Source organism: Falco peregrinus, chromosome 7 (genome assembly GCF_023634155.1).
Source record: "Falco peregrinus isolate bFalPer1 chromosome 7, bFalPer1.pri, whole genome shotgun sequence".
Taxonomy (NCBI): Eukaryota; Metazoa; Chordata; class Aves; order Falconiformes; family Falconidae; genus Falco; species Falco peregrinus.
This window is the reverse complement of record NC_073727.1, coordinates 18642316-18666991: the sequence shown is the minus strand read 5'-3', so window position 1 is coordinate 18666991 and position 24676 is coordinate 18642316. Positions and strand designations below refer to the sequence as shown.

At 47.8% G+C, this 24676-nt stretch overlaps 2 protein-coding genes across 11 annotated transcripts in view; one reads left to right on the top strand and one right to left on the bottom strand.

Moving 5' to 3' along the window:
* ESCO2 (establishment of sister chromatid cohesion N-acetyltransferase 2) overlaps positions 1-10358 on the bottom strand; it is a 29797-nt gene extending 19439 nt beyond the window's left edge. For 3 of the 9 annotated variants that reach the window (XR_008748109.1, XR_008748108.1, XM_027785565.2), the window contains exons 1-5: positions 10245-10350; positions 9643-9745; positions 8583-8651; positions 6206-7211; positions 2847-2937 (exon numbers count right to left, since the gene is read on the bottom strand). Coding sequence is in view for 7 of the 9 variants with exons in the window: in XM_027785565.2 (XP_027641366.1) it covers positions 2847-2937; positions 6206-7211; positions 8583-8635 (1150 nt within the window). In the remaining 2 variants the exon portion in view is untranslated. Of the gene's footprint in view, positions 1-2846; positions 2938-6205; positions 7212-8582; positions 8652-9632; positions 9746-10244 lie in introns of all 9 variants that reach the window. The other 6 variants (XM_027785569.2, XM_027785566.2, XM_027785563.2 and 3 more) reach the window with 6 other exon arrangements.
* A 954-nt stretch (positions 10359-11312) lies between these two features.
* On the top strand, positions 11313-22849 carry CCDC25 (coiled-coil domain containing 25). 2 transcript variants are annotated; one of them, XM_055810439.1, is made up of 9 exons: positions 11314-11469; positions 13820-13867; positions 14624-14663; positions 17643-17694; positions 18186-18261; positions 18823-18926; positions 20049-20251; positions 21326-21371; positions 22723-22849. In XM_055810439.1, the coding sequence occupies exons 1-9, from the start codon at positions 11445-11447 to the stop codon at positions 22750-22752; spliced, it is 624 nt and encodes a 207-aa protein (XP_055666414.1). In that variant the 5' UTR covers positions 11314-11444; the 3' UTR covers positions 22753-22849. The 2 variants fall into 2 exon arrangements, with proteins under 2 accessions (XP_055666415.1, XP_055666414.1); XM_055810440.1 differs by lacking the exons at positions 21326-21371; positions 22723-22849 and having other exon boundaries at positions 11313-11469; positions 20032-20170.
* Positions 22850-24676: the final 1827 nt, after the last annotated feature.

Below are 24676 nucleotides of genomic sequence, written 5' to 3'. Positions count from 1 at the left end.
GTCTCAAGGCAAAGGGGTTTTTCTAACAGCAAGAGAAGGTAGAAAGGGAAAAGAAGATTAAGAGGGGACCTGAGCGATGCACACAGGTACCTTAAGGGCCAGTGTCAGGGGGCCAGGCTCTTGTCAGCGGTGCCCAGCGACAGGACAAGGGGCAACAGGCACAAACTGCAGCACAGGGAGCTCCGTGGGGAGAGCAGGAAAAACTTCTTTCCCTTGAGGGTGCCGGAGCACGGGGACAGGCTGCCCAGAGAGGCTGCGCAGTCTCCTTCTCTGGGGACGTCCAGAGCCCACCTGGCCTTGACCGTGCACGGCTGCTGTAGGAGAGCCTGCTTGAGCAGGGTGGGCTGGGTGGTCCCAGGGGTCCCCTCTGACCCTGACCACTCTGTGGTGCTGTGATAGAGAAGCTGGGAACTGATGGGCTTAGCACTAGGTTACAGCACACAAGCTGCAAGTTTTAGGCTAATTTAGCAAGGCTTTGGTAAATAAAATTAGTTAGGAATACACTTTCCCCTCAGGTCTAAAAAGTTTAAGTACTAGACTGCTTTATGCTCTCATATTTTGGCCGCATTCACAGACAGAGACCCCTTAAGAATTACAGAAACACTGTCAAGTACATAAGCAGAAGAGTGGCCCTAACAGCCTCCAAAAAACATACCTTGAAGATGAACCAGCTGTTTCTAGGGAACAGGACACAATAAAAAAAGTGTCTTGTTAATTATCAGCATGGAAAAGATCATGAGGGTTCATGAAGAAGAGACTAATAAACAATAAAAAGCCTACAGCTTCCTAGAAATGCAGGATCTTAGAGAACCAGGACACTTCTCAGGAAAGGCCCCAGCAGGCAAATAATTATCAGGTGATCTTTGGGAATGCGATGGCAACAGTTTTATGAACAGGTGGAAAGCACAGTAAGAGGCGTCTTTTATATAGATGTGGAGGCAGCAGAAAGCAAAGCGGCTGGCAGCACAGAGCATGCTGCTCCTCAGAACAAGAGGAGGCATGGAGGAATGGTGACCTTCAATAACACAGGCTTTACTACGATCCAAAAGCAGATAAATAAGTTCCCATGTGAAACAAAACTAAAGGGAGGGGAGAAAAAAAAAAAAAAGCTGAGAAGTGCTGGCAATTTCTTCAAGAAACTGATTAAGACCAGATGTGCCAGAAAGAAGTGGAGTAAGTGAGAAATACAGCTAAATCATGACTTTTTCTCTCACTGGAAACTCAAGGAATCACAAAGAGAATAGAAACCAGGGGAGAGCAGAGCAGCAACGCGAAGGATTGAAAGCAGAAATACCAAACTGCAAAATGAACTCTACCTGGGACAGCCACAATACCAGGAAAGCATCCTGTAACAGCAAGAGGAAAACCTAGAAGAGAGTCTACCAAAAGGGGAGGAAACACTAAAGCCAGATGACAAAACCTTTAGTGCCTTTTTATTTCAGTCATCAATAAAAGAATTAGCTGTGATGAGAGTGTTAGCACAGTTCAGACACAAAGGAGATATGAACTTCCACAGCTGGGGAAAGATGTTGACAGCACACTTGGATAAATTAGACCTTTTCAGGCTAGCAAGAACTGAATTAACCCAGGGCTGCTGAGGCTAGAATAGTGAATGCTGCCTATTTTAAAAGGGAAAAATAGAGAAACCAGGAAATTAGGATAAAATAACATGACCTCAACTTCTGCAAACATACTGGCACATGTCAGCGCATACTTGGAAGATGAGACAGCAGGTAGAGGCCAACACATTATTTTGCCTTAATAAAATAATATTTAAGCAACATATTTTCTTTTTATAATCACTTGCTATTCCCAAGAGGAAAAATAGTAAGTGTCTTAGAATTAAAATATAACTTCTGAAAATTCATTTGCATTAGTAGGGAAATATGGTCCCTGTAAACCAACCATAAGAAAAGGGGCAAATTTGGAAGGGGGGGAGTTCATATTCAAATAATTACTGTTAATAATTCACTGCGGAAACAAAAAAGTATAGAGTGGGGCTCCCTTGGTGACCATCAGGAGTAGGCAGTAATATATGCTTATAACCTTGTAGATAATAGCCAGCACATAGGGGCATTTAAGAATTTAATTTAAAAAGCATTCTTGGATTGAAAACAGTCAGAAACAACTAAGCCAAAATAAGGGTAAGGGGAATCACTATACTTAACAATAAGCCAGGGCAAAGTAAGAGATCGGGATCAACCCTCTGGGCAGCAGCTGCATGCAAAGCACTTGGGTTATGGTCAACCTCAAACCAAAGACATCTCACAAACAAGTTTCCTGTGGAAATGTCTCCATTCACTGCATGTGAAATATATGAATTACTCCCTTCCTGCTAATTAGGGCTCATAAGGCTCCAGTGGAAATCTATTTGGGAGTACCACACCAGGAAAGACATGGCTCAGTCTGAAGAAAACAAGTAAATAAAAAAGTCAGATGCTTAAAAATCATGATTTAAAAATGAAAGCTGGAAGGATCAGGGTAACAGTCCAGGGAGAAAAGAATGAAAAAAAAAAAAAAAAAAAGGTTTCAAATACATCGAGTTCTGAAATCTTACTGGGAATGGGCTACGTAGTAAAGGGAAGAGTAAAGATAGGTTAGACATCAGGATAATAAACAGTTTACAGGCTGCTTAACACTGAAAGAGTTTAATCAGGGAGACAGCAGACTCTCTATCATTACTGTCCAGGTTATTTAAACGCTAAATTATAGGACAACCTGAGAATTCAGCAGAGTTGATCCTGCTGGGGGAAAGCAGGTAGCCTAAGAGATTTTTGAAGTCTCTTCTGCCTCATTTTCCTAGAGAAGCAGAATCAATAGACCAAGATGTATATAATCCAACTTACCTTGTTTATTCACCTTATGTGGAGATTGGCTTGAAAAAATAATGCAATCATCTGACTCCCAGCTTGCAGAAGAACTGGTATCACCAACATCCTATAAGTTTAGACAATTTTTAGGGAAAAAATAAAACTCTCCATTGATTAACTTCTCAGACAGCAGCTACAGAATCACATAAAGCCTAACTGACATCATGAAGTGTTACTGACAGCTGTATTTTCCAGTAACAGAATGCAGTCTTAGCAGACTGCCTGTCTCACCGTTATTAAAGTTACACCTGAATGCTGAGTTTGAAAAAGTTGCTGAAAACATTGCACCCCAGCACTGAGGAAAAACTGATTTCCTGCAAGTTCCTTGCAGCCTTAAGGAGTACCACCGGCATTTCTCATCTACCTTATTCCTCACCTACCCTCTTCTAGAGGGACCCTGACAAGCTGAGAGGTGGGCCTGTGCAAACCTCGTGAAGTTCAGCAAGGTTGAGTGCAACGTCCTGCGCTTGGGTTGGGGAGATCAAAAGCAGAAATACAGACTGGGCAGGGAATGGGCTGAGAGCAGCCCTGAGGAGAAGGGCTTGGGGGTGTTGGTGGATGAGAAGCACAACATGACCCAGCAATGTGCGCTCGCAGCTCAGAAAGCCAACTGTACCCTGGGCTGCAGCCAGAGCAGCGCGGCCAGCAGGTCAGTGAGGGGGCTCTGCCCCTCTGCTCCGCTCTGGTGAGACCCCCCTGCAGCGCTGCGTCCGGCTCTGGGGTCCCCAGCACAGGAGAGACACGGAGCTGCTGGAGCGGGGCCAGAGGAGGCCAGGCAGATGCTCAGGGGCTGGAGCAGCTCTGCTGTGGGGACAGGCTGGGAGAGCTGGGGTGGCTCAGCCTGGGGAGGAGAAGGCTGCGGGGAGACCTTAGAGCACCTGCCAGTGCCTAAAGGGGCCGGCAAGAAAGCTGGGGAGGGGCTTTGGGCAAGGGCAGGTGGCGATGGCACACGGGGGAATGGCTTTACATGAGAGAGGGGAGATGGAGATGAGAGATGAGGCAGAAATTCTTCCCTGTGAGGGCGGCGAGGCGCTGGCCCAGGCTGCCCAGAGCAGCTGTGGGTGCCCCATCCCTGGCAGGGCTCAAGGCCAGGCTGGACGGGGCTGGGGGCAGCCTGCGCTGGGGGGAGGGGGCCCTGCCCGTGGCAGGGGGGTGGGAACTGGAAGGTACTTAAGGTCCCTTCCAACCCAAACCATTCTGTGATTCTACCCGTCTTTGACTGCTGTGAGACCAAATTCAGCATACAACAATGACCATGGGTTTTGTCTCTCAGCACCTGAACACCTACACATGCCCCTGCTTTTGTTTTATTGTGGGATGTGGGGGTTTTTTCTTTTGTTTTTAAGCAAATCTCAGCTGTAAAGGTTTGTATCATTTCTTGACCTTTGCATTTCTGAGACTCTGCTTCATTCCCTGTCTACAACTAGGCATCTTCACAGCTTCTGGAAGCCTCTCACACATGTTCTCTAAAAACGAAAGTTTGCCAAACTGATTTTTGCCTTGAACTGCTCTTTTTGTACATGACAGTGCATTATTTCCCACCTCATCAGGAACCCTAGTAAGTCACCAGGTAAAGCAATTGGCTGTGGCAGAATCTGAGACTAGATCAACACAGAACCTGACCTGTAATCAGTTTGCAGTAACAAAGTCACTAAGTTCCCTTTTCAAACACTCTGTGCTTATGGTTAACCCCTCAGAAATAGTTTGCCAACACAAAACCCTGCCATCACAGCAGAATCAAATGCTTTCAATTTTTTATTTTTATTTTTTTTTTACTGCACGTGCAAGATTAGATTGCACAAGCTAACATTTGTGGTTTTATTAATGCTGCATTGTAAAAACTTTGACAATTGAGTCAGGAATGTCAGAGATACTAAAACAGTGCAGGTGAACAAAGGAGGCGATAAACTGTCTTTTGTTGAACCAACCCAGGAACACAGAATGCATTAGCCATATAAAAACAGCTTCCCGTCTTGTTAACTGCTTCCTTTTGATGCTCGGTATTAAATACTGTGGTACTATTCCAGTGGCTTTTCCTACATTTTAGAACCAGAATGCCACAGCAAAATACAACATTAAGATGTAATGAAATAGCTTGCAAGCCTGTTCCAAATTTGTACTTTACCACTGCACTCATTCCATTGCCACCTTTACCTTCCACACCTAAGCACTACATTGGAAACCAAAATCCACATCCCAAGCTAAACAATTCTCTAGCAAATCATAACATTAAAAGCAAGGTCTGGCAAGCATTTACTGGTTGGCAATAAGCAGGACTCATTGCAAAGTTTAACTATTCCAGCACTGCTAAACATATTTGTACAAGAATCAAATGGATGTTTTAAAAAAAACCCAAACCAAACCAAGGAACACCAAACCCAACACTTCCCTGTCACCAGAAGTATTCACTGCTAAGCTGGCAACAGATAAAAATTACTCTTATCTCTTCGGTAATATACAAAAAAGTTACAGTTCAAACAGACCAGCTCAGAAAACTTGTTGTTTGTTTGTTTAAGCATGAGCAGCTGGGGCTAAACCTTGCTTCCTTGGAGAAGGGAGCTGCAGAACTAGCACAGGTAGTTCCTGCTGAGAAAATAATCCCTAAAAAGATAATCCCAGACCAGATCAAAACCTGCTAGCGCCACTCGAATTACAGCACAGGCTGTACCAGCAAGCAACATCTTGTGACCCAGGAGAAATCTCTAAATAAAGACACTGGAGAAACAATTTTGCTCTCTCTGTCCGATTACTTCACTGGCTGAGAAGCACGTGGCTAGGGAAAAACAAAACTGGCTTCAAGGAGCACAGCAGCAGAGCTCTTGAGAAATGCCTCCTTCCTCCAGCTCTGAACAGGTAGCATTTTGCAGACAGAGAGCTATCCAGAGAGAACACTCAGGATACAGTCTCATGACCTCCCATAAAACTCACTAAGTTCAGACTTGGCATTTGCTACATTTATTAAAACAAGAAAGGGGGGGGGAGGTAAAAAGATGCTTAAAAACTTATTTTTCAGCTTTGCCCTTTATCACAGAAAAGAACAAAGATACAGATTATTGCCTTTTGGGAAAACATCCATCACAAATGGAATATTTCACTGCAGCTGAGAGCTAGTGACAGACAGGGATGATGACAAGAACTGCCTGAAAGTTTACCACACTTCAATGCCTTCATAAGGCAGGAATAAATCTGTGAAAGTTCTCCTAGGCAAAATCCACTACTTTATCTATAATAAACACCCTGTGTGCAAATAACCAGAGCATGTGTTACCTCCAGCTCAGCAAGCTCTTGTGTATCACATGAATGCCTATGTGGGTCCTGACAACACTGCTACTCACCATGTTCTCTGCGTTGCTGTCTCCTGCAGCTGCAGATTCAGAAGCACAAAACGGACCAGAGGTGCTTCCGCTTTTCTGCGGAGATGCTGTTCCTTTGCATGCCGAATCTCTCTCTCGATCTACACAGCTTGTAAAGTCCTCCCTGTTTTTATTTTCCTTCTTCTGAGGCACAGAAATAGTTCTCAATATACTGCCCGCCTCAAGAATTTTGTTTCCATCAACTGAAATAGATTTTGCAGTTGTCGGTGGCCTGGGCTGATCATTTTCTTGCAGAGATTTGGGGAGACCATGAAGAGGCTTGGTGTCTACAAGTGGTTTTTTAGAGTGTGATTTCTTCCTGGCAGAGAAGAACGCTGCTCCCAACTGGAGTTTCAGGGCTGGTTTAACTGTCATGCTTAGGACTCTGAAGGGTGAATCCATCTTCTTTTTAATTAGGCAACTGACATTCTTTTTCTCCACACTGGGTTTTCCCACTGGTACCTCTCTCTTTGCCTTCTTAAGTACTTTGGGGACAGTTCTGCCATGCTTGGAGTTTGTTGTGTGCTTGGTTGGCTTTGCACTTTTATTCCTGCTTGAGTTCTTGTTTGTCTTTTCAGTCCTGCTGACAGCTGGGAGATTTTCATCCCTGTTCCTCTCACCCAAAAAGTGGTTCTCATTCAGTTGTTTTCTCTCAAGAGGAGTAAGGTATCGCTTGTCCTTGCTGTAAAAAGACGCTGCAGGCACAAAGGGCTTGCACAAGGAAGTGTTTTTTGGGGATAATTTCCTCAAGGGCTCCCTCTGCGTGGCTGTGGGATCGCTGGCTGCCTGAAGGGGTGAAATATCCAGCCTCCTTGACAGCACCGGCTTCACTAACACAGCGTCTTTTTCCTTCATCTCATCACTGGAGCTAGGTGACCATTTTATTTGAGAAGCAAACAATTTATTTCTTGATTTTTTGCGTGGAGACAGACCTCCTGCAAAGCCTATCATCATTTTTTTCACAGGAGTCTCAAAGGCTAAGGATGAACTGCAAAAAGAATTACAGAGCACAATATCACACACACTATCGAAAGTTTTTCAATTACTGTTTTACTTAATTTTCACTCAGCCTTGTTGCCTGTACTGGAATAAGCCATAACAAATACAAATATTAAAATATAATATACAAGCTTTTCAAGTATTGTTTTACTTAATACTTGATTTTCCACTCAGCCTTGTTGCCTGTACTGGTATATGCCCTGTAAAAAACACAAATATCAAAATATAATATGCAAAAATCAAAAGGCCATTCTCCAAGTATTTTTTTCTAACCAGCAAATTATTTTCTTGCCTGAACTTGTTAAAGCACCTGGGAACGACACTCATTCTACTTTCTGGAATGCTGCCAACAGGACCAGCGCTTATTCATGATTAAAGGGGGGGGGGGGGGAAAGCTTATTTTGTTTCAGACCAAACCTGTCAACTCAGATCTGCGCCTCTGAAAAAGCTTGTGCATCCCCTGCCCTTGTATGCAAGACTGATAAAGCTCAGGGGGCTGTCTCACAATATTTTATACCAGTTTCTGAAAGGGACGCACTGAAATCTCACTGTGACAGCCATTTCAGAATCTCAAACATTGACAGCAAATCACTAATAGCCTCTGAACCCACTGCCCAGGGGGAGAGGATACATTTAGACAACGGACAAGTTCAGCCATTGCTGGTTAACTATCTGGTACATAGCAATGCAGGGCGTTTCCTCAGCGAGTATTTACACCTTATCTCAGGAATCTGTCTTTCCAACTCAGCGATCAGACTTCACTCTTCTCCCCCTTCCAGAAGTATTTTTGTGGGCGATGTTCAGGAAAAGCATGAGAAAAATCTGTTCCGCTGGTACAGTTAGAAAAGAATAAGATACAAAGTATTCTTTTGAGTTTAAATCTTGGGGGCTTGTTCGTGGCTAGTGCCTTCTCCCCCACTGGGTTTTGGGGGAAAGAAAAACAAAAACCTGTAATTTTTTTTAGGCATATGTAACAAAGGAGCTATTTTGCTATTAACACTGGAAGACTTTCAGATAATTTGTGCAGACCTCAGTATTTTTTATCCAAGTGTTTTCAAATGGGAAAGGCTGAGGCTTTACCACAAGGAAATGCAAACACGAGGGAGTTTATTTCTTAAATTTGTAAACAATTAGTGTTTAGGTTTTTTTAGCTTTGGTTTCCATACGTATTAGATAAAACCTCTCAAGATGTTAAGTCACTGAATAATAACCATGGGCTGATGCTGTGTCTCAGAATCATCTTAATATTTTTTCCACTCTATATTAAAAGCTCTCAAGGATTTAAAACGTCTATTTTATTCTATAAGCAGCAATCAGCTGCTTTTATTTGAAAAGCAAAATCTATGAGAAGTTAACATACCCATCGGTATCAGTAGAACTACGTCTCCTTTTCTGCGGGGTAACACCTGCCATGTTTTCACCAGAGTGCCTACAAGAACACATTTTTAAATAGCTTGAAACAGGATTTCCAGTAAAAAACAAAACCCCCTAAACTTAGTAAAGAAGGAAGAGAAGGTGGATGACTGGGAAGAAAACACTGAATGGAAGCAGTTTGGGCATGACAGAGACTAGAACAACACAGGGCTGTGCTTCAGTTGAGCATAAGCTGTAGAACAAGCACACACAGAAAGGATATTCCAGGTCAAGTCCAGTTCTGTCATCATGGACAAATGCATCCTCAAGTCCCTCATCTAAGATGAAGTTGGATAATTCAGAAACGTGTTTTACTTTGTCTCTTGCAAAGCTCATTCCAGACCCACTGACATGGTTCCTAGAAACTTGCTTGCTCCTGCCTATATTCATAGTTTACTCCCATGAGGATTTCATGTTGGCATTTACCTTCCAGCTGAGACAGCTCTTTACCCAACAGGCTTTTAGAGTTTCTCTCCCACCTTCCATCTTGTCACATACCATAAATCATGCTTTTTTAGCCTTCATTAACACAGCAGCCATTTAAACCAGTTTAACACTTGACACTGCTCCATCTCTTCCAGTTGGAGATAATTACCATCCAGTATTAACTTTTCTATTACATGACATTTCACAACTGAAACCCCAGAATAAACAAATATCCTGTATCCAAGACAACTAATGTAAACGTTCATAAACTGCTAGAATGCCAGAAAGAATAATTTATTCAATCATCTACCAGCAGAGGGAAGCTCCTCCTAACCCGCCTGCGTTAACACACTGCTGATTTTGGGGAAGCGGTGACTGATGACAGCCTGGACATGACATACTGTTGTCAAGCCAAGGAAGACCAAGGACATGAGTGGTGGCAGAGGATTGAGCCAGGAGCTGTGTAGCTGCAGGAGTAGTTGTATGATCTCAACACAGAGTGCTGCTGGCAGAGGGGAACTTCAAGAGAGAGCAGTTAATGCTGTAGAAACACGGGGCAACGGTAACAAACCTGCAGGTACCTGGGATAAGATAGCAGGTGCAGGTGAAAGGAAGACGACAAGGACACAGTGCTGGCAGGAGAGTCAAGGCACACGCATAGCAGTGAGCAATCCTTACAGTTCCCTGTAAGGATTTAATCCCATTAACCTGAGGATCCCACGCAGCTCCCTGCAGAGCAGCGCTCTGCTGCCAGCCGCAGTCACCCACACCCCTTCCCGAAATGTTCATAAGACAGTTCCCACCAGCCCCTCACCTCGGTATTGCATCAGCCCTTCATCCCAGCACCTCACGCCTCTCCCCCCACAACGCAGGACCTAACCGAAGCGCTCCACACCCCCCAGAAGCTTCCTCCCCGCACCTGACCCGGCACCAAGGTCTGGCCCGACACTTCCCCCGCTATCACCCCGGTCCCCCACCCCACCTACACCAGTATGTGGGGCCTGGTGCACATCAGCGCCGCACCAAAGCCCCAGCCCGGGGCCCTACAGACCTCACCGCCCGCCCCCAACCCCACACCAGGCCCTGGGCCCAGCGGCTCACCCCTCAGCCCAGAGAGGTGCCCCAGAACCGCCCCAGGCCCTGACACCCACACCCCCGTTCTCCGTAAACATAAGCCCTGCACCTCAACACGGCACCAGACCCTCACCACCAGATCCCCCGCAAGCACTCGACCTCCTTCCCGGCCGCGCTCCCCCAGCACTACACCGCGCCAACACTCCCGCGCCTTCGAACCCGCGCACCTTCTCCCGCCCGCCCGCTCTCCCCCTTCTATTGGCCGAGCGTTTCGTCACTCAGACGTACTTCATCGCCATTGGCCTTAACTGCGGCGCGCCGCTTGGCACCCGCCCCACCCGCTTTCCAGCCAATCAGACAGTAGAGCTCGCCACACTCCCCAAGAGGGACTCCAGCTCTCAGCGTGCCCCGCGAGCACAGCACCGCCTCTGCGCGGGGGCTGATGGGAGTTGTAGGCCGTGGGGCGGGGGCGCGGGAGGGCCCACGACAACGGGCGGGGCAAAGGCCAAGGGGCAGTTCCCGGGTGCCCAGCACTGCTTCTGCTTTTACACGGGCCACCGGGGTCCTGCTGTGAAGAGAGTAAACCCCGGTGACGAGGGGAAGGCAGGCGGCAGCCGCGGCAATAAAGCCAAAAATCATTCATAAAGCAAAGGGAGGTTCTTCTTCCACTGGGTGGCACCCCCTTGCTCCCTCTGCGGCGAGGGATACCGCTTCCCGACGCTTTGCCGTCCATACGGAGCCTCGGTAATCGCCGGCGGCGACCCTCCTCGGCGAGGCCGCAGCAGCCTGAGGGGCCACAGGGCGGCGGCAGCTCCATGGAAGCCCCCGCTGAGCTCCTCCTGTTGCCGCCCCGGCACACTGCGAGCACAATTTATGTAAAAAATAAAATTAACAAAATAGCATAAAATGCGCTCGCAGCCACCCCCCGCCCACTGCTCCCCCCTCCAACCACAGCGCGGGAGGAGCGTTGCGCATGCGCACACGCGCGCCCGCAGCCAGTGCTGCGCATGCGCGAAGAGGCGGGCCCGCGGCGTAAGGCGCATGCGCAAGCGTCGCTGTGACGTCACCTCCCGGGCGCAGTGTGTATGCGCAGTGCTCCCCCCGGCTTCACCTCCCGGAGCGGCGGCTCACGTGTATGGGGAGGAGCGCGCGCTCCCATCGTACTGCGCATGCGCGTTGCGCCGAGCGCACGCGCTCTGCGGCCCGCTCGCCTCCTCCCCACCTCCGCGCTCCGGTCGCAGGCGCCGCTGGAGGGGGACAGTGGCAGCAGCGCGGAGCTGCGGGCCGGGCAGGCCGGGGAGCCGCCGACATGGTGTTTTACTTCACCTCCAACGGTGAGTGGGCCAGGGGAGAGCGGGGCGGGGGGGCATGTGGCGGGCCGGGTCCCGGTGCTGGGAGGGGGGCGCTGGGCCGCGGCCCTGCCCGGTTCGTCACCGGTACCGGCACCTGCTCCCGGCCCTGGGCACCCCCGTTAGTCCGTTCGGTGCCTTTTGGCGGGCCTCTGGGCTGGGCTGAGCGCAAAGGACCCGCTTTGGGCCAAAGTCGGCTACAGCTTAACGTGATTTCAGGAGCTGGGCTGGGGGTCTCCCCGGGGCTGGGGGTCTCCCCGGGGCTAGGGGCTCTCAGCAGCGGGCAGTAACCCACTGAACGAACAGCGGTGCTGCTAGGTGACTTCGGAAAAGCTCTCTCAAGCGTCCTGCTGTCCGAAGCCAGAGGAAAGGCATAACACATAAATTGTCTCGTTATTTTTCCTTTCACGTAGACCGTTCTCTTTTGCTTGCCCCTGTGGAAAGGTCAGCCATTCTGAAGCATCAGGGATCCGTGGTTTGATCCAGTACAGGCTAATGATACAGAGGGTCATACAAGAATGCTCCTTTTTGGTTTGCCCCCAGTCATTTCACCGGTGTGTAACTGGGTGAAATGGAAGTTTCAGTATGGTTTTTACCCCATTGTATCTGCAGGCTGCAATTTTATAGCGTTGCTTTCCTCAGTTCCAGAGATGAAGTTCCTTAGTGAGAAGGATTTGAGTGTTTGGCTGCCTGTGTGTAAAAGAATACGGATTTTGAGTAATCTCCGTTTTGGTTATGTTAGTGTTCCCCCACTGTTTTGGCAGGATGGGCTTCATTTTCACAGAACCATCACTAATGCAACTTTATTTTTGAGCATTTAATGTTATGTTTATGGGTAGTGCCTGGAGTCATGATGATCTTGCATCCTCTGGACTCTCCTATTTGGCCAGGGTGGATTTTTTCCAACCTTTGACTCCCACAGGCCCATAATCCTTTCGTATTTTTGAATTTCCAATTGGTTTTACTCCATTACTAAATTGAAAAATGTTGCCTGGTCTTTGTGGTAGTGATGTTGGATTTCTAGTAAAAATGCCCTCATAAAGAGCTGGGTCAGTAAGCAGCTTGGGACCCAAGTCATTTTACTGTGAGCTGTAGCATGTGAAGCATGTTTACTATTTTAGTGACTAAAAATTTGAGGTTAGACACCATGTTTTCAAACGATGCTTTTTTGGAGGCAGATTTGGTCACCTGCATTTCATTTGCTTACGCTTACTCCTTAATTTGCGCACTATTGCTTTAGAAATCCCGCTGTGGATTCTGTTTGTTCCACAACGGTATATGAAAAATACAGATCTGTGTTGCTGCAACAGGTTGTTTCAGCCACTGGCTGTTAGGGTGTGAAACTGTCTGCTGAAAACCTGCTTGCAATAATTCTTTGTGCTGAAGTGCTCAGCTGCTCTAGGTCCTGGGGAAGAACAGCTAAATTTGAGCGCAGCGCTGAGGCTTGTAGCTATTTGCCGCATCATTTGCTCTCACACAAGGTAATTGTTAAAAATTGTAGAAGCTAGAAATGTGACAATCTGGTAGGTAGCATTGCTGTGTAATTGGGATTTCCCTGCTGTCATATACAAGAGCAGAGCATTTTATTTTTTTTTTAAGCAGGCTGCTCAGTGGTTTCTGCAGCAGGACTTTCCTGACTGCTCTGTGTCCCTCTCCCAGCTGTGCTGACCTTTGGTTATGATGCTGAGAGGACATTCATTTGGCTTCCCAGAACTGGCAGTGTCTTTACTGCATGATGGAATGAGCCCTAAAGGAGAGGAGGACTTTGTTTTAAGTGTCCTCGAAGGGCACAGATGAGACAAATAAGTTTATGGAACTTCGGTCTTTCCATTGTTTTGTGAATTTTAATCCTTCCAGACTAGCTGGGGGAGGTTCACGTTGGGCTTCTGATACTTTGGGGAAATGAGGGCCAGGCAGGTGAGCTGTTTCACTCAAGGCCACACAGGGACTTAATCCCAGACTGTAAATACAATGTCAGCCTTTCTGGATCTCAGACGTGTGTTTAATTGGACAGGTGATACGGTTACACAGATACAATATGATCTACCTGGATGTTGAGTGTGTTTTGCCCAGAAAGCTGCTCCTTGCTGGATAGTCTTCCATGGAAAGCAGTGGAAATGCCACTGCCACTTTCCAAAGCCCATTGAAGCATTCGGGCTAAAATGTGGAGGAAGCTCAAAAGAATCTTCCTTTGGCCCCTAGGAGGGAAGTGGGATGGATGGATGAATGAAGCAGTTTTCATTCTGATTTCTGTGACCAAGACTGGTGTGTTTGTGATTTCTTGCACAGTTTCTCCAAACCTCTTTTGATTTGTTTTCTTCTTTCTGTCCCTCAGTTGTTCCTTCCGTTTACACCATTTACATGGGAAAAGATAAGTATGAAAGTAAGTACATTGATGTAACGATGCCTAATGGCTTAGATTTAGATTTTGGGGGTTTTAAGGTCATTTTGAAAGGATGTCTTTGATATATTGTTTGAAACTTGTCCACCCTTGCAAGTGGTTCATACTTACCCCTCTGAAATCCACTGTGTTACTTTTAGTTAGGATAAATACATTTTGTAAATGCTCTAGGCAGAGTAACTGCCTTCAAATACAAGTGAAAACTAACGGAAAACCAAAAACTGTTCAGATAAAAATATTTTTCAGGTTGTGTTTGAAAACTTTTTGCAAACCAGCCTTCTGTTTCCCTGCTCAGTCTGTATTTTTCCCCTATCCAGTGAGCATTCGTACTTTGTAGGCTTCCCATGCCTGTCCTCTCCCTCACAGTGAAGGTTACGTTCTTCTGCGGCTCCTCTTTCTACATCAGTGGATGATGTGAAACTGGGCATCTCACTCCAAGGGAAAAGTGTTAGTGTGGCTATTTTGAAGACTTGCCCTGAAAGTCTCCCCCTGTTAGATGCATATTTGAAGAAACATATTTTCACTTTAAAATTGCAAAATTTAGTGATGGAGGTGTTCGTGGCATACCTGTTTCTACCATACCTGGACCAGGCAGGTGCAGCATTAAAGCCCTCTTCTCTTTCTGTTCAGTCACCACACAGTGGCTGACCAACAGTGGAGGATTCCGGCTTGACAGGTAGTTGAGTTTGTTGTTGATGAGGTCCTGGGCTTTACTTATTGATGCTTTTATTCCTGCAGATGAAGACCTAATAAAGTACGGCTGGCCTGAAGATATCTGGTAGGTACTGAGAGTCACTGAAAAAAATTGCCTTTCCTTATGCAGCTGAGTTAACGATTGTAACAGCCCTCCGGCTTCCACAGGCACTGTAGAGTCTCTTTTTTTCCAGGGCCATTTAGCAGTTTAAATGCAACCCCAGTGTGAAGGTGGATTGCAGCAGACCTGGGTGCAGTTGTTGGGACTCCGTTGATTCAGAATCCATTCCCCTGCATCTGCCCCTCAACCCCCCCCCTCTTTGTTCACCATAAGAGCTGGCCCTTTTGGAGAGCTTTTTGGGGTTTATCTGTGCCTGGAGCTGCTGGAGTAGCAATAACCTGTGTAACTCCATACATAGATCTTTGTGTTTCAGAATAGAGGTGCTAGCTTGCTTTTACTGCGTTTAGGAAATGGGGAGAGTTAATGGGAAGGGCAGCTTGGTATTTGTAAGAGAGAGCACCCCCAGAGTCAAACAAGAGTAGCAGCTCCTGAATATCTCCATGCATGAACAAGTAAAATGAGAAAAAACAAAAAGCTATCAAAGACCAGGGAGAGTGGAGGCACAAGCCATGTGAAATCACTGAGCAGTCAGACCGGGCCTGGGGGTGGAGCTATGAGTTTTTTGAGCACAGTAAGTGCTGTGCCTAGAGAAAACTGTCTGTTGTCTCCCAGTGCCTTTTCCTCTGTATGTGCTTCACATCACAGCACCACAGGGTGGTGGGGCTGGGCAGGGACCCCTGGAGCCCACCCAGCCCACCCCCTGCTCAAGCAGGCTCTCCTACAGCAGCTGCACAGGATCGTGTCCAGGTGGGCTCTGGACGTCCCCAGAGAAGGAGACTGCACAGCCTCTCTGGGCAGCCTGTCCCCGTGCTCCGGCACCCTCAAGGGAAAGAAGTTTTTCCTGCTCTCCCCACGGAGCTCCCTGTGCTGCAGTTTGTGCCCGTTGCCCCTTGTCCTGTCGCTGGGCACCGCTGACAAGAGCCCGGCCCCGGCCCCCTGACACTGGCCCTTAAGGTACCTGTGTGCATTGCTCAGGTCCCCTCTCAGCCTTCTCCCTGCCCAGGCTGAACAGCCCCAGCTCCCACAGCCTTTCCTCACAACGGAGGTGCTTTGGTCACCCCTGTGTGCAAGTACTGGCCTGGCATGTAAAACAACCTGTCTCAGGAGTTGGAGTCAGTGAGCAGGAGCAGAAGAGTTTGAGATTTTGATTCTTGCTGGGTGAAAGCCATGTGTGCTCTAAGCAGACCCGCTAGAGCAGTGGCCAGGTGGGCAGAAGGAAGCACACTGACATGTGTGGGTTGTTCTTTTTGGCTTGTAAGATCTCATTGGAAGAGAGATCAAAGAGAAGGGAAGTTCCCTATCCTGTTAGCAGCCGTTGGTGGCATCTTTGCTGGCTATATTAGTCCGTAAAGTTTCTAGACTGATAAGGTTTGTGAGACGTTTATGAAGGAGTTGGCTTGCTTTCGGGCATTGTTGCACAGACCAGAATGTATCACAGTTGCTGCCCTCTGCTAACAATTCGTAACAAGAATCACCATGTGGCAGTGCTGTTCACTGCTCACGAGGGCCTTTGCCAGGATGAGCTGAAGTGTCTTGGTAGAACTGAAGCTTGAATAGGTAGTATCTAACGTGCTCCATAGGGGACATTTTGTCAGCAGGCAGCTAACTGGCGAGGGAATGTTTTTTTCTTTTCTAGCAGGAGGGATGGTGATTCAGCAGAATAACTGTTGTACCAGTATCACATTCACTTTCGGTCTCATGTTTGTCCTATTGCTACATAATTTAAAGTATGCCTATACTGTTATTTAGGAGCGACCTTGAGATGAGTCCTCAAATTGCCTGAACCATAAAAGTCATCTTTCCCTATCTTTTTTGTATCTTATAGCTCACACTGACATCATCCATGCTGTTTTTTTCGGAATCTAGTGCCATCTCAACAAAATACCATCAGTCCTTTTGTGGAGGTGTGGGAGTTGTTACCCTAATGGTGTCTGGCACCTTTTAGACTTACTTCTGTTTAAGAGGGGTCCAGTGGAATTGGAGTAGGAAGCTCGGGAGGGACAGGCAAGAGTTCATGCGTTGGTGCTTGGTGGTGGTTTTCTGTCCTGCAGCAGAAAGGAAAAAGTCCTGTTATGTTAAAAGAAAATAGTGTTAAGGAAGGCTGGGAGGTGACATGAGATCAGTTCCTCCCCGTCTGTCCTTGAAGTCTGCAGGGTTGGGGTGAGTGTTGATTGGGACAGAGGCTTGAAAAATAGGTGGTCACGGCAAAGACACAATCAAGTTAGAAAAGATCTGGTGAAGAGCAGCTGGAGCCATCAGGGAGTTGTACAGCCGTGCTGTAAGGAGGACAGAAATGGAGAGCACTCTTCAGTCTGGTGAGGAGAGGGCTGGGGGGGTGGAAATTGAGGCTTATGAAACCTTGGAGGCAATGAATGAAGTGAGCACAGAGCTGGGGTTCACCTGTTATTGGGACTGGCACTCGCTGAACCCACTAGATCCTGTGCATTACCCAGGCAGCATTGCCTGTTGCTGCTGTCAGAAACTGAAGGCTGTACTCCATGGACCGTTCTACTGAGCAACTGGGATTTTATTTTAATTTTTTTTTCCTCTGTGAGCTTGAGACCAGTCATGTAAGTGGTGTAATGGGCAGTGCCTGCTGTGGAGTTCATGAGTTGGCTGTTTCTTTTGATAATAAATAGACAGACCAAAACACCACATGTGTAGGCTCATCATGTGAGTGTTGTCTGCATGCAGTATGCCATTTAAAAGAAAGAAGAGGAGGGGGAAAGGGGTTTTATTTTTTTGTCCTCCCATTGAGAGGACTGGTGTTTCTTAAAGGGCAGTGTCTGACTCCCTTACCTCCTTTTAAACATGTATATCGTGAACTATTCTATAGTTTTGTTGTCCATGGAGTGGCTGTTTTGTCACTTCCTAGGAAGTAAGTCTTTCAGAACAAATCACCATCTCTTATCCTCTGTTAAACGTGCTTTTTTTATTCTGTAGGTTTCATGTGGATAAACTCTCTTCCGCGCATGTGTACCTTCGGTTACACAAGGTAATTCTGTGACACCTATATTTAAAAACCTTAATATTCACCCCCAAAAGAACTGCACCTGGCCATTCTGCAGTGATTCCCATACACAAGACCATCTTTGCTCACGTGAACCAGGGCTCCCTAAGGGTGCAGGTAACCACCAGTGTGGGGAGGCTGAATTTACAGCCTCTGTTACTAAACAACGCAGAGAGGAGCAGGAAGATTAACATGGTCCAACAGAACTAGTGATTTTGGGCTTGACACCAGGCATGGGGCTAGGATCCATCACCCTGTTAAAACAGGGAGAATGCCTTTGAGAAAAGCAAGGCGCAAATCACTTGCGGCGTTTCGAACCTCTCCTTACAAATGCCACGAAAGACATGTGAAATGTGGAGTGTAGAGGTCCTGGCCATGTTTGCGGAGCATTACACCCTGCTTCTTGGCTTTCAGGCGCTCATCAGCCCCTACAGCCCCCCACCTCCAGCCACTCACGTTGCCTTGCTCTGTCACAGGGGCAGACGGTGGATGACATTCCTAAAGAAGTTTTGATAGACTGTGCCCATCTAGTGAAGGCGAATAGCATTCAAGGTAATACTGGTTTCCTGGGAGATCGGTGTGAGGTGTTTGTGGCGAGTGTTTCTGGTCCACACGAGCATGTGTTCTTTTGGATCAAACATTTGTGATGTTTCTGCTGTGGTGCTTTCTGCTAAGCCTATGCCTGCGGGTCTTATGTGAAGCAGATGTCATTTGCAGCTGCTGGGGCTGCCCATTACACTTTTATAAGGAGGAATTTTAAATCTCTGAAATTCCTGTTTGTGTCTCCATATTGCTGCCTGAGCCAAGGAGGGCTTGCAGTCTCTAACACCACCTTGGGGCCCCCTTCCATAGTAATCGCTCTTCTGGCAAAGACGATCTCCATCTGGAGTTCGTTAACACTGCTGCAGCGCTCATGTTACTGCAGAAAATGATGTCGTGGTGTTCTTCCGTTTCACTGTAATGCTGGAAGGACTTCTCAGTTTTCTTCTTTCTTGCCTAGCTAGTCATGTTTGTGACAAGAATAACTGTCAGTGTTTCCATGTGCACAGAAGACTTTTAAGACCTTTCAGCACGTAAAGAATTGCAATGTTTCCCTTCTCCCCTGCTTCCTAGGTTGCAAGATGAACAATGTCAATGTGGTGTACACACCATGGACTAACCTGAAGAAGACTGCAGACATGGATGTGGGGCAGATCGGCTTTCATAGGCAGAAGGATGTAAGTGTTTGCTGTGAGCCAGTGACAGTGACCTGGTGGCAGACTGTAACCTTTCTGTGTTAGGAGCTGGGTGGATTGTCTTCAGCATTTGCCCTAAAGCCAGGGAACTGTCCACTTGAGAAGTGTAAGAGAGATACCAGGAGCGACTTGCCTGATCATTACCTGAAGGTCCGTGGTTGGGTGTCAGCCTGTAGCAGAGTGTAGCCTGTACACTGTGTGTTTCCAGACTGCAGCATGGTGCAGCTGACAAGTGTTTGCTGATGCACAGTGGTGTCGCACGTTGGTCTGTGCTATCTGTTTGAATTTATCTCCACGGAAATCATCTCTTACTGCAGCTGAAGAGCCTGCATATGAGCAGTCACTTTGGATCAGCTCACAGGCAGTAGTGTAATCACACGTCTGGAGGGGCTCAGGACTTGGACTTGCTGTGCAAAGGAGGGCTGTGTCGGGTCCTGGAGGTGTCTGTTGCTGTGTTTGCTCTACTGTCTCTGCTCCGAGAGCTGTCTCACCCTGCTGCTGCTTCTGAATTTGTTAAACCTGTTAAAAGGCAGAGCTGCTTAGCTTTGGTATCGCATCAAGGCAGCACACTAAGCTATTTCCAAGCCTAACCTGTTACCTGCAGATAATGTTAATGCTTAAATTCTTGTTACCAGTTTGGCTGCTGGGAGGGAAGGCTCTCTAGAGGTGCAGTTGCTTGACGAAAACAGTTCTGGACCAGGGCAAGAAATGCTAAAAACCCTGCAGTCAAGAAGCAGCCTGTGAGCTTCTCTGCCCAAAATGATCTGCAGAGACTTCCTGCCACCTCTTCAGGAATTGGCAGAGACAAGTTCTTGTCTCTTGGCTGGTTTGTTGAGGCATGTGCCAAGAAATGAAATTAGTCATGCTTATGTACTTAGCAATGCTTATGCTTATTAGCAATGTGCTTCTGAGTGTTGGGAGTAGGCCTCTCTATGCCATTACACAACCTGCTGAATAGCCCTCGGTGGCAGTGATTTTCCTTAGCATCTGTTTTTGTGGGATTCAGCCATGCGTACAGTGGAAATAGGTTGTTTTCTTTCTGTTGAGAAAGTGCCAGAATAAAAGTATTTTTTTATAAGGATCATAGTTCTTTGCACTCCAAAGGTGAAAATGCTGACAGTGGAGAAGAAGGTGAATGAGATCCTAAATCGGCTAGAGAAGACAAAAGTGGAGCGCTTCCCAGACCTGGCTGCTGAGAAGGAAGCCCGGGACAGAGAGGAAAGAAATGAGAAAAAAGCCCAAATCCAAGAGATGAAGCGGAAGGAAAAGGAAGAGATGAAGAAGAAGAAAGAGCTGGAAGAACTTCGGTAAGTAATGAATTGTAGTGCCAACTTCTAACTTACGCAGTTTTCATCGGTGCTCGGAGAGAGTCATGGGTCAGCAGTTTCTGTTCAATACTCAGCCCAGTGTTACTCAGTGTTCAGCTGACCTGCTCTGGCATAGACGTCTGCACGGCCCAGTGATTTCCTTTGTCTTTAGAATAAATGCATTTTCCTCATTTCTCTTAAAATAAACCTGGATGTTAAACCATTGTTAAAAAGAAAGGACTGTGTCTTTTGAAACCTGTTCTTAACTTGGGTGAAATTGGGCAAGCTCTCTGTCATTGGGATGGGAGCAATGGCTTCCAGGTCCATGCAAGCCTTGGAAAGCACCAAGCCTTCGCTAGTGTTCTTCAGCTTCCCCTTGCATCACTGATGTTAACTGAAACACGTGTGAATCTTCAGTCACGTGCTCCTTTAAACACAGAATGAGGGGATGGTGTTTTGAAATGTCATATTGACCTCTCTGTCGTCTGGCAACCAAACACGCAGCAGCATGCGTGAGCTTGTTCCTCAGCACTGACGGCCCTGTGCAGCACTGGATGCATCCGCTGGCTGGCCCCAAAAGCTCACTTTTAAGCTTTAGTAAGTCGTGTTTATCTGTAAATGATGGTGAAACTGGAATTTTAAAAACTCCTGGATTTCCCAAGTGATTCAACACATGTAGAGGTCAGAAAAGAGGGCTTAGAGAAGCACAATAAACTGAAGTCACCAGCAGGCACATCTGTGCTTCAGAGTAAGAGCTCTGCCTGCTTATTTAGCCGTGCCCCAGAGCTGCCTCTTGGCCATCCCCCAAAGTAAAGGATTTTCTGCCTCCTGGGGTGATCTAGCTGGTAGTTCCTGAACAAAGCTGTGGGGAAGCAGGCTGCGTAGCGCCTGGGCTTTCTCTGGTTGTTTTAATTAGTCAAAGAATATGAGATAAGCAAATACTTGTCTAGTCTGCCTGAGTTCAGAAAGGAAGAAAATTTGTTTTTCTGGTACTTGTTCCTGTTTTATCATAACGTCTCTCTGTTGGTGGTTTTTGAAAACATATAATGCAAAATAATGTCATTTCCCTTCCAGGAGTTACTCATCATTAATGAAGGCTGAGAACATGTCCTCTAATCAGGTAAGAGCCAGTAGATGCCCACAGAAGCCTTTCAGAGTCAGCTGAAATTCAATGCGGGATTGTGATGGTACAGCTCCTGCTTGACAGAGCGCATCTCCGTCACCCCTTCTTGGTGAAGGACATTGCCACTTTCCTCTGCTTTCTGAGAGGGCCCTGTCGCTTGTACGTCAGCCAGGAGGAGCCTGTGCTGCTGGAAATGTGTGTGAAGTCCTTCCAGTGCCCTTCCCACTCCAGAGGAAGAGCAGGTAGAGTTTTTAAGTGCAGCACCAGGCTTGCCTCTCCTTTTGAGCTGCTTGAGCATCACCTGGTGCATGAGCAGAAGAGTTGTCCCTAATGGTGGCCAACCATGACCTGCATATGCCACCTTGGTACTTCAAGGGAGGCAGGGGAAAATGCTCATTTTTAGCCAGAAATAAACTGGAAGTGTAAGGAGAACAGTTTGGGGAGGGATGGATATAGGTGCTGAGGGGCGGAAGAGGAAGCTTGAAGGGATGTGCTTGCAGAGAGCAAGGTGTTGGCCCAGGATGAGCAGTAGAATACAGCTGCAGTCTGATCGTGGAAAAGGAGCCAAAGCAGGGAGGAGCTTGAGGGAAGTGAGAAGGTGGATCACAGGAGGGCTAGGGGCTGAAGTTCGGAACAGGTCCGGCTGTGCACTGGATGCACCTGCGCTTTGCCTGAGGTCTGGCGTGTCTGCAGCTTCCTCCTTGGTGGGACCTTGGGCAAATAGATCTTTGAGCTCCTCTGAGTGACCCTCAGTTTAAAATGCAACTTTTACATCCTAGTCCCTGACTAATCACCTAGGTGAGTGTGTGGTTTTCAAGAATTCCTGACTTTTTTGCTCCTGTTTGGCATGCAGATCCACTTTGAAACTCCAGCTGGGTTGATGTGGGAGCATCTCCTGACGTGCTGAAGCAGGCAGTGCCCTATTAGTGACACTGGCTAGGGAGGGGCACAGTGGAAATGCTGTGCAGGGGGTCTCCTCTCAGTACCTGACCCTCACCTGATGCCAGATTGTTTTCCTTCTCCCGAGTTGGAAAGAAGCTCAGGTTGTGATACAGGGATGGTCCATGAAGCTGCTGGAGAGCCTGTTCTCTGGTTCCTCCCCAGCTGCAGCACATGGGCTGCAGTTTCAGGGAAGTGATGCACTGCAGGGACAACAAATAGTGACTGCTCTTTCACAACTCGGGGCTGTTCCCCCTCCAGACCTGCTGTTGTGTGTCTGTCTGGTCTGACTTCATGGTGTCTGTGGCAGGAAACCAGAATAGCAATTCTGAAATCCTGCTGAATGCCCCATTTCACCATTTTCCGTTTTAGCATGCACAATGATCCTGATTTGTCTTTCTTCCCACAGGATGGCAACGATTCAGATGACTTTATGTAAATAAAGTCTCTCTCCTTTCTCAGTCATGAGGTGGTTTGGGATGTCTTAAATGTGTCACCATCGCTAAGAATGCCAAAAAAAACCCGCAAAAAGTGAACTCTGACTTCATTTCTTCAGAACCTGGTTGGTTCTCCCGGCAGCCTAACCAGCTCTGTGCCATGGACAACTTCTGAAAGGAGAAGATCAATATGTCTGCACATACATCTCTTTCGGGGATGTGGGTGGAAGGAAGCAGAATTGACTTTCAGTTCTACAAAGACAATGGTATTTATTCTAGGGAAGGGGTTGGTGTAGCTCTTAATACAGTGAGATTTAAGGAAAACAAATTTGTGCTGGTCTCACTGCTGCCCCGGCAGTGGAGCGACTCAGAAACAGTTGCCACTAACCCAGTGTCACTGGTATGTGCACGAATGTGAGGCTGCTGACTGCATAACTCTCCTCTTCATGCTGGCAATGGTCAGCAAAGCTGGGGGATCCCTCTGCGATTGGGGGGTGTACATTTGGGTAAGCTCACAGCTGCTGTGCAGACCTCCCCAGCCTTGCTGGCTGTAAATCTGGTGGCTCATTAAATACAGAGCTACAGATGATGAAGTCTGAGCTCGGCTGTTGCAGCCTGCATAAGTGCATGACCACAGGCTGTGATATGTGCCTTTAGCACAGAGTCAGAATAGTCTCGAGGTGTATTTTCTTTTAAATTCTGCTCAGTGTCTGGGCTGTTCCTTGGAAACCTCTGAGGAGAGAAGTTTGTGATGAAGAGTTGAGTTTTGCACAGCGGCTGCGCCTGTCCACACCAGAGCTCTTCCCTGAGCACTCTGTAAGGTTTCTTGGATAAATCTGTATGAAACGGCCGCGGTGATCCTTGCAGCACCTGTATATATGTCATAATTAAATTCATACCATGCTGATAAAACGTGCTGCGAGGTGGGAGTCAGCTGGCGCGCTTGTGCCTTGGTGAAGAGCAGGGAGGGTGTGCGGGGTGTCTCAGTGCAGCAGAGGCATGCGGAGCCCAGCTGTGCTGAGGGGGGACGGGACAAGTCTAGGAAGGTGGGTTTGGGGTGTGACTCTGGAGGCCACGAACTCACCTGCAGCCTCGGGAGGTCGGGGAAAAGGCCCCCCCGCCTCTGGCTTTGCATCTCCCCAGTGTGAAGGAAGGATGTCTGCTGGTTCAGGGGTGGTGATTTTTGGGGAGGAAATATGCAAAAGGAAATTGAACCTTAACGAACTGAAGTCTTGACAGCCTCATCAGAGAATACTGAATTACTGCAGGAGAAGAAAACTACCCTAGTACAAGGCCCTGGGGGTGTGGGGTTGGGGCTGGGGGCAGTGAGGAGGGGTTCAGGCCCTTGTCAACCCATTTCCTTGCTGGGAGGAAGAGGATGGTGGGCTGTGCATCCTCTTGCTGCCCATGTCCTGTCTCTGCTTGGGCTGACCTGAACCTGGAGTGTCTCCAGCTTGTGCCACTCCAAATTCTTCCTGGTGTCCCACCTGTTTAGGGACCTGATGTGCAGACTGGCCCAGAGCCTGGTGGGGGGTGTGTGTGTGGGTAAACCACCCCGGGTCTGGTAGGGACGCTGAGGCACAGTGCAGCGACCGTTTTCTTTCCCTCCTCCCAGCTGCCCCTGGCAGAGGCAGGGGAAACGCGGGGAGTCTGGGCGGCTCTGGTGGAGCAGGGCAAGGGGAGAGGAGCTGGGGGGACCCTGTCTCACCCTGCATACCTGACACCGCTGGGTCTCCCTCCTCACCGCTATCAATGGGCCCTTTCATGGGATGGGGTGTTGGCTGGGGCGGGTGACCTGGAGGCTGGTCATGAGCTGTGCTGCCATCGGCACCACCCGCGGCTGCAGCCCTGCAGCTGCAAACTGTTGTGCTTGGCTGCAGCACCTGCCCAGTGCCTCCAGTGTCCTCTGGCCTTTATCGATGAGTG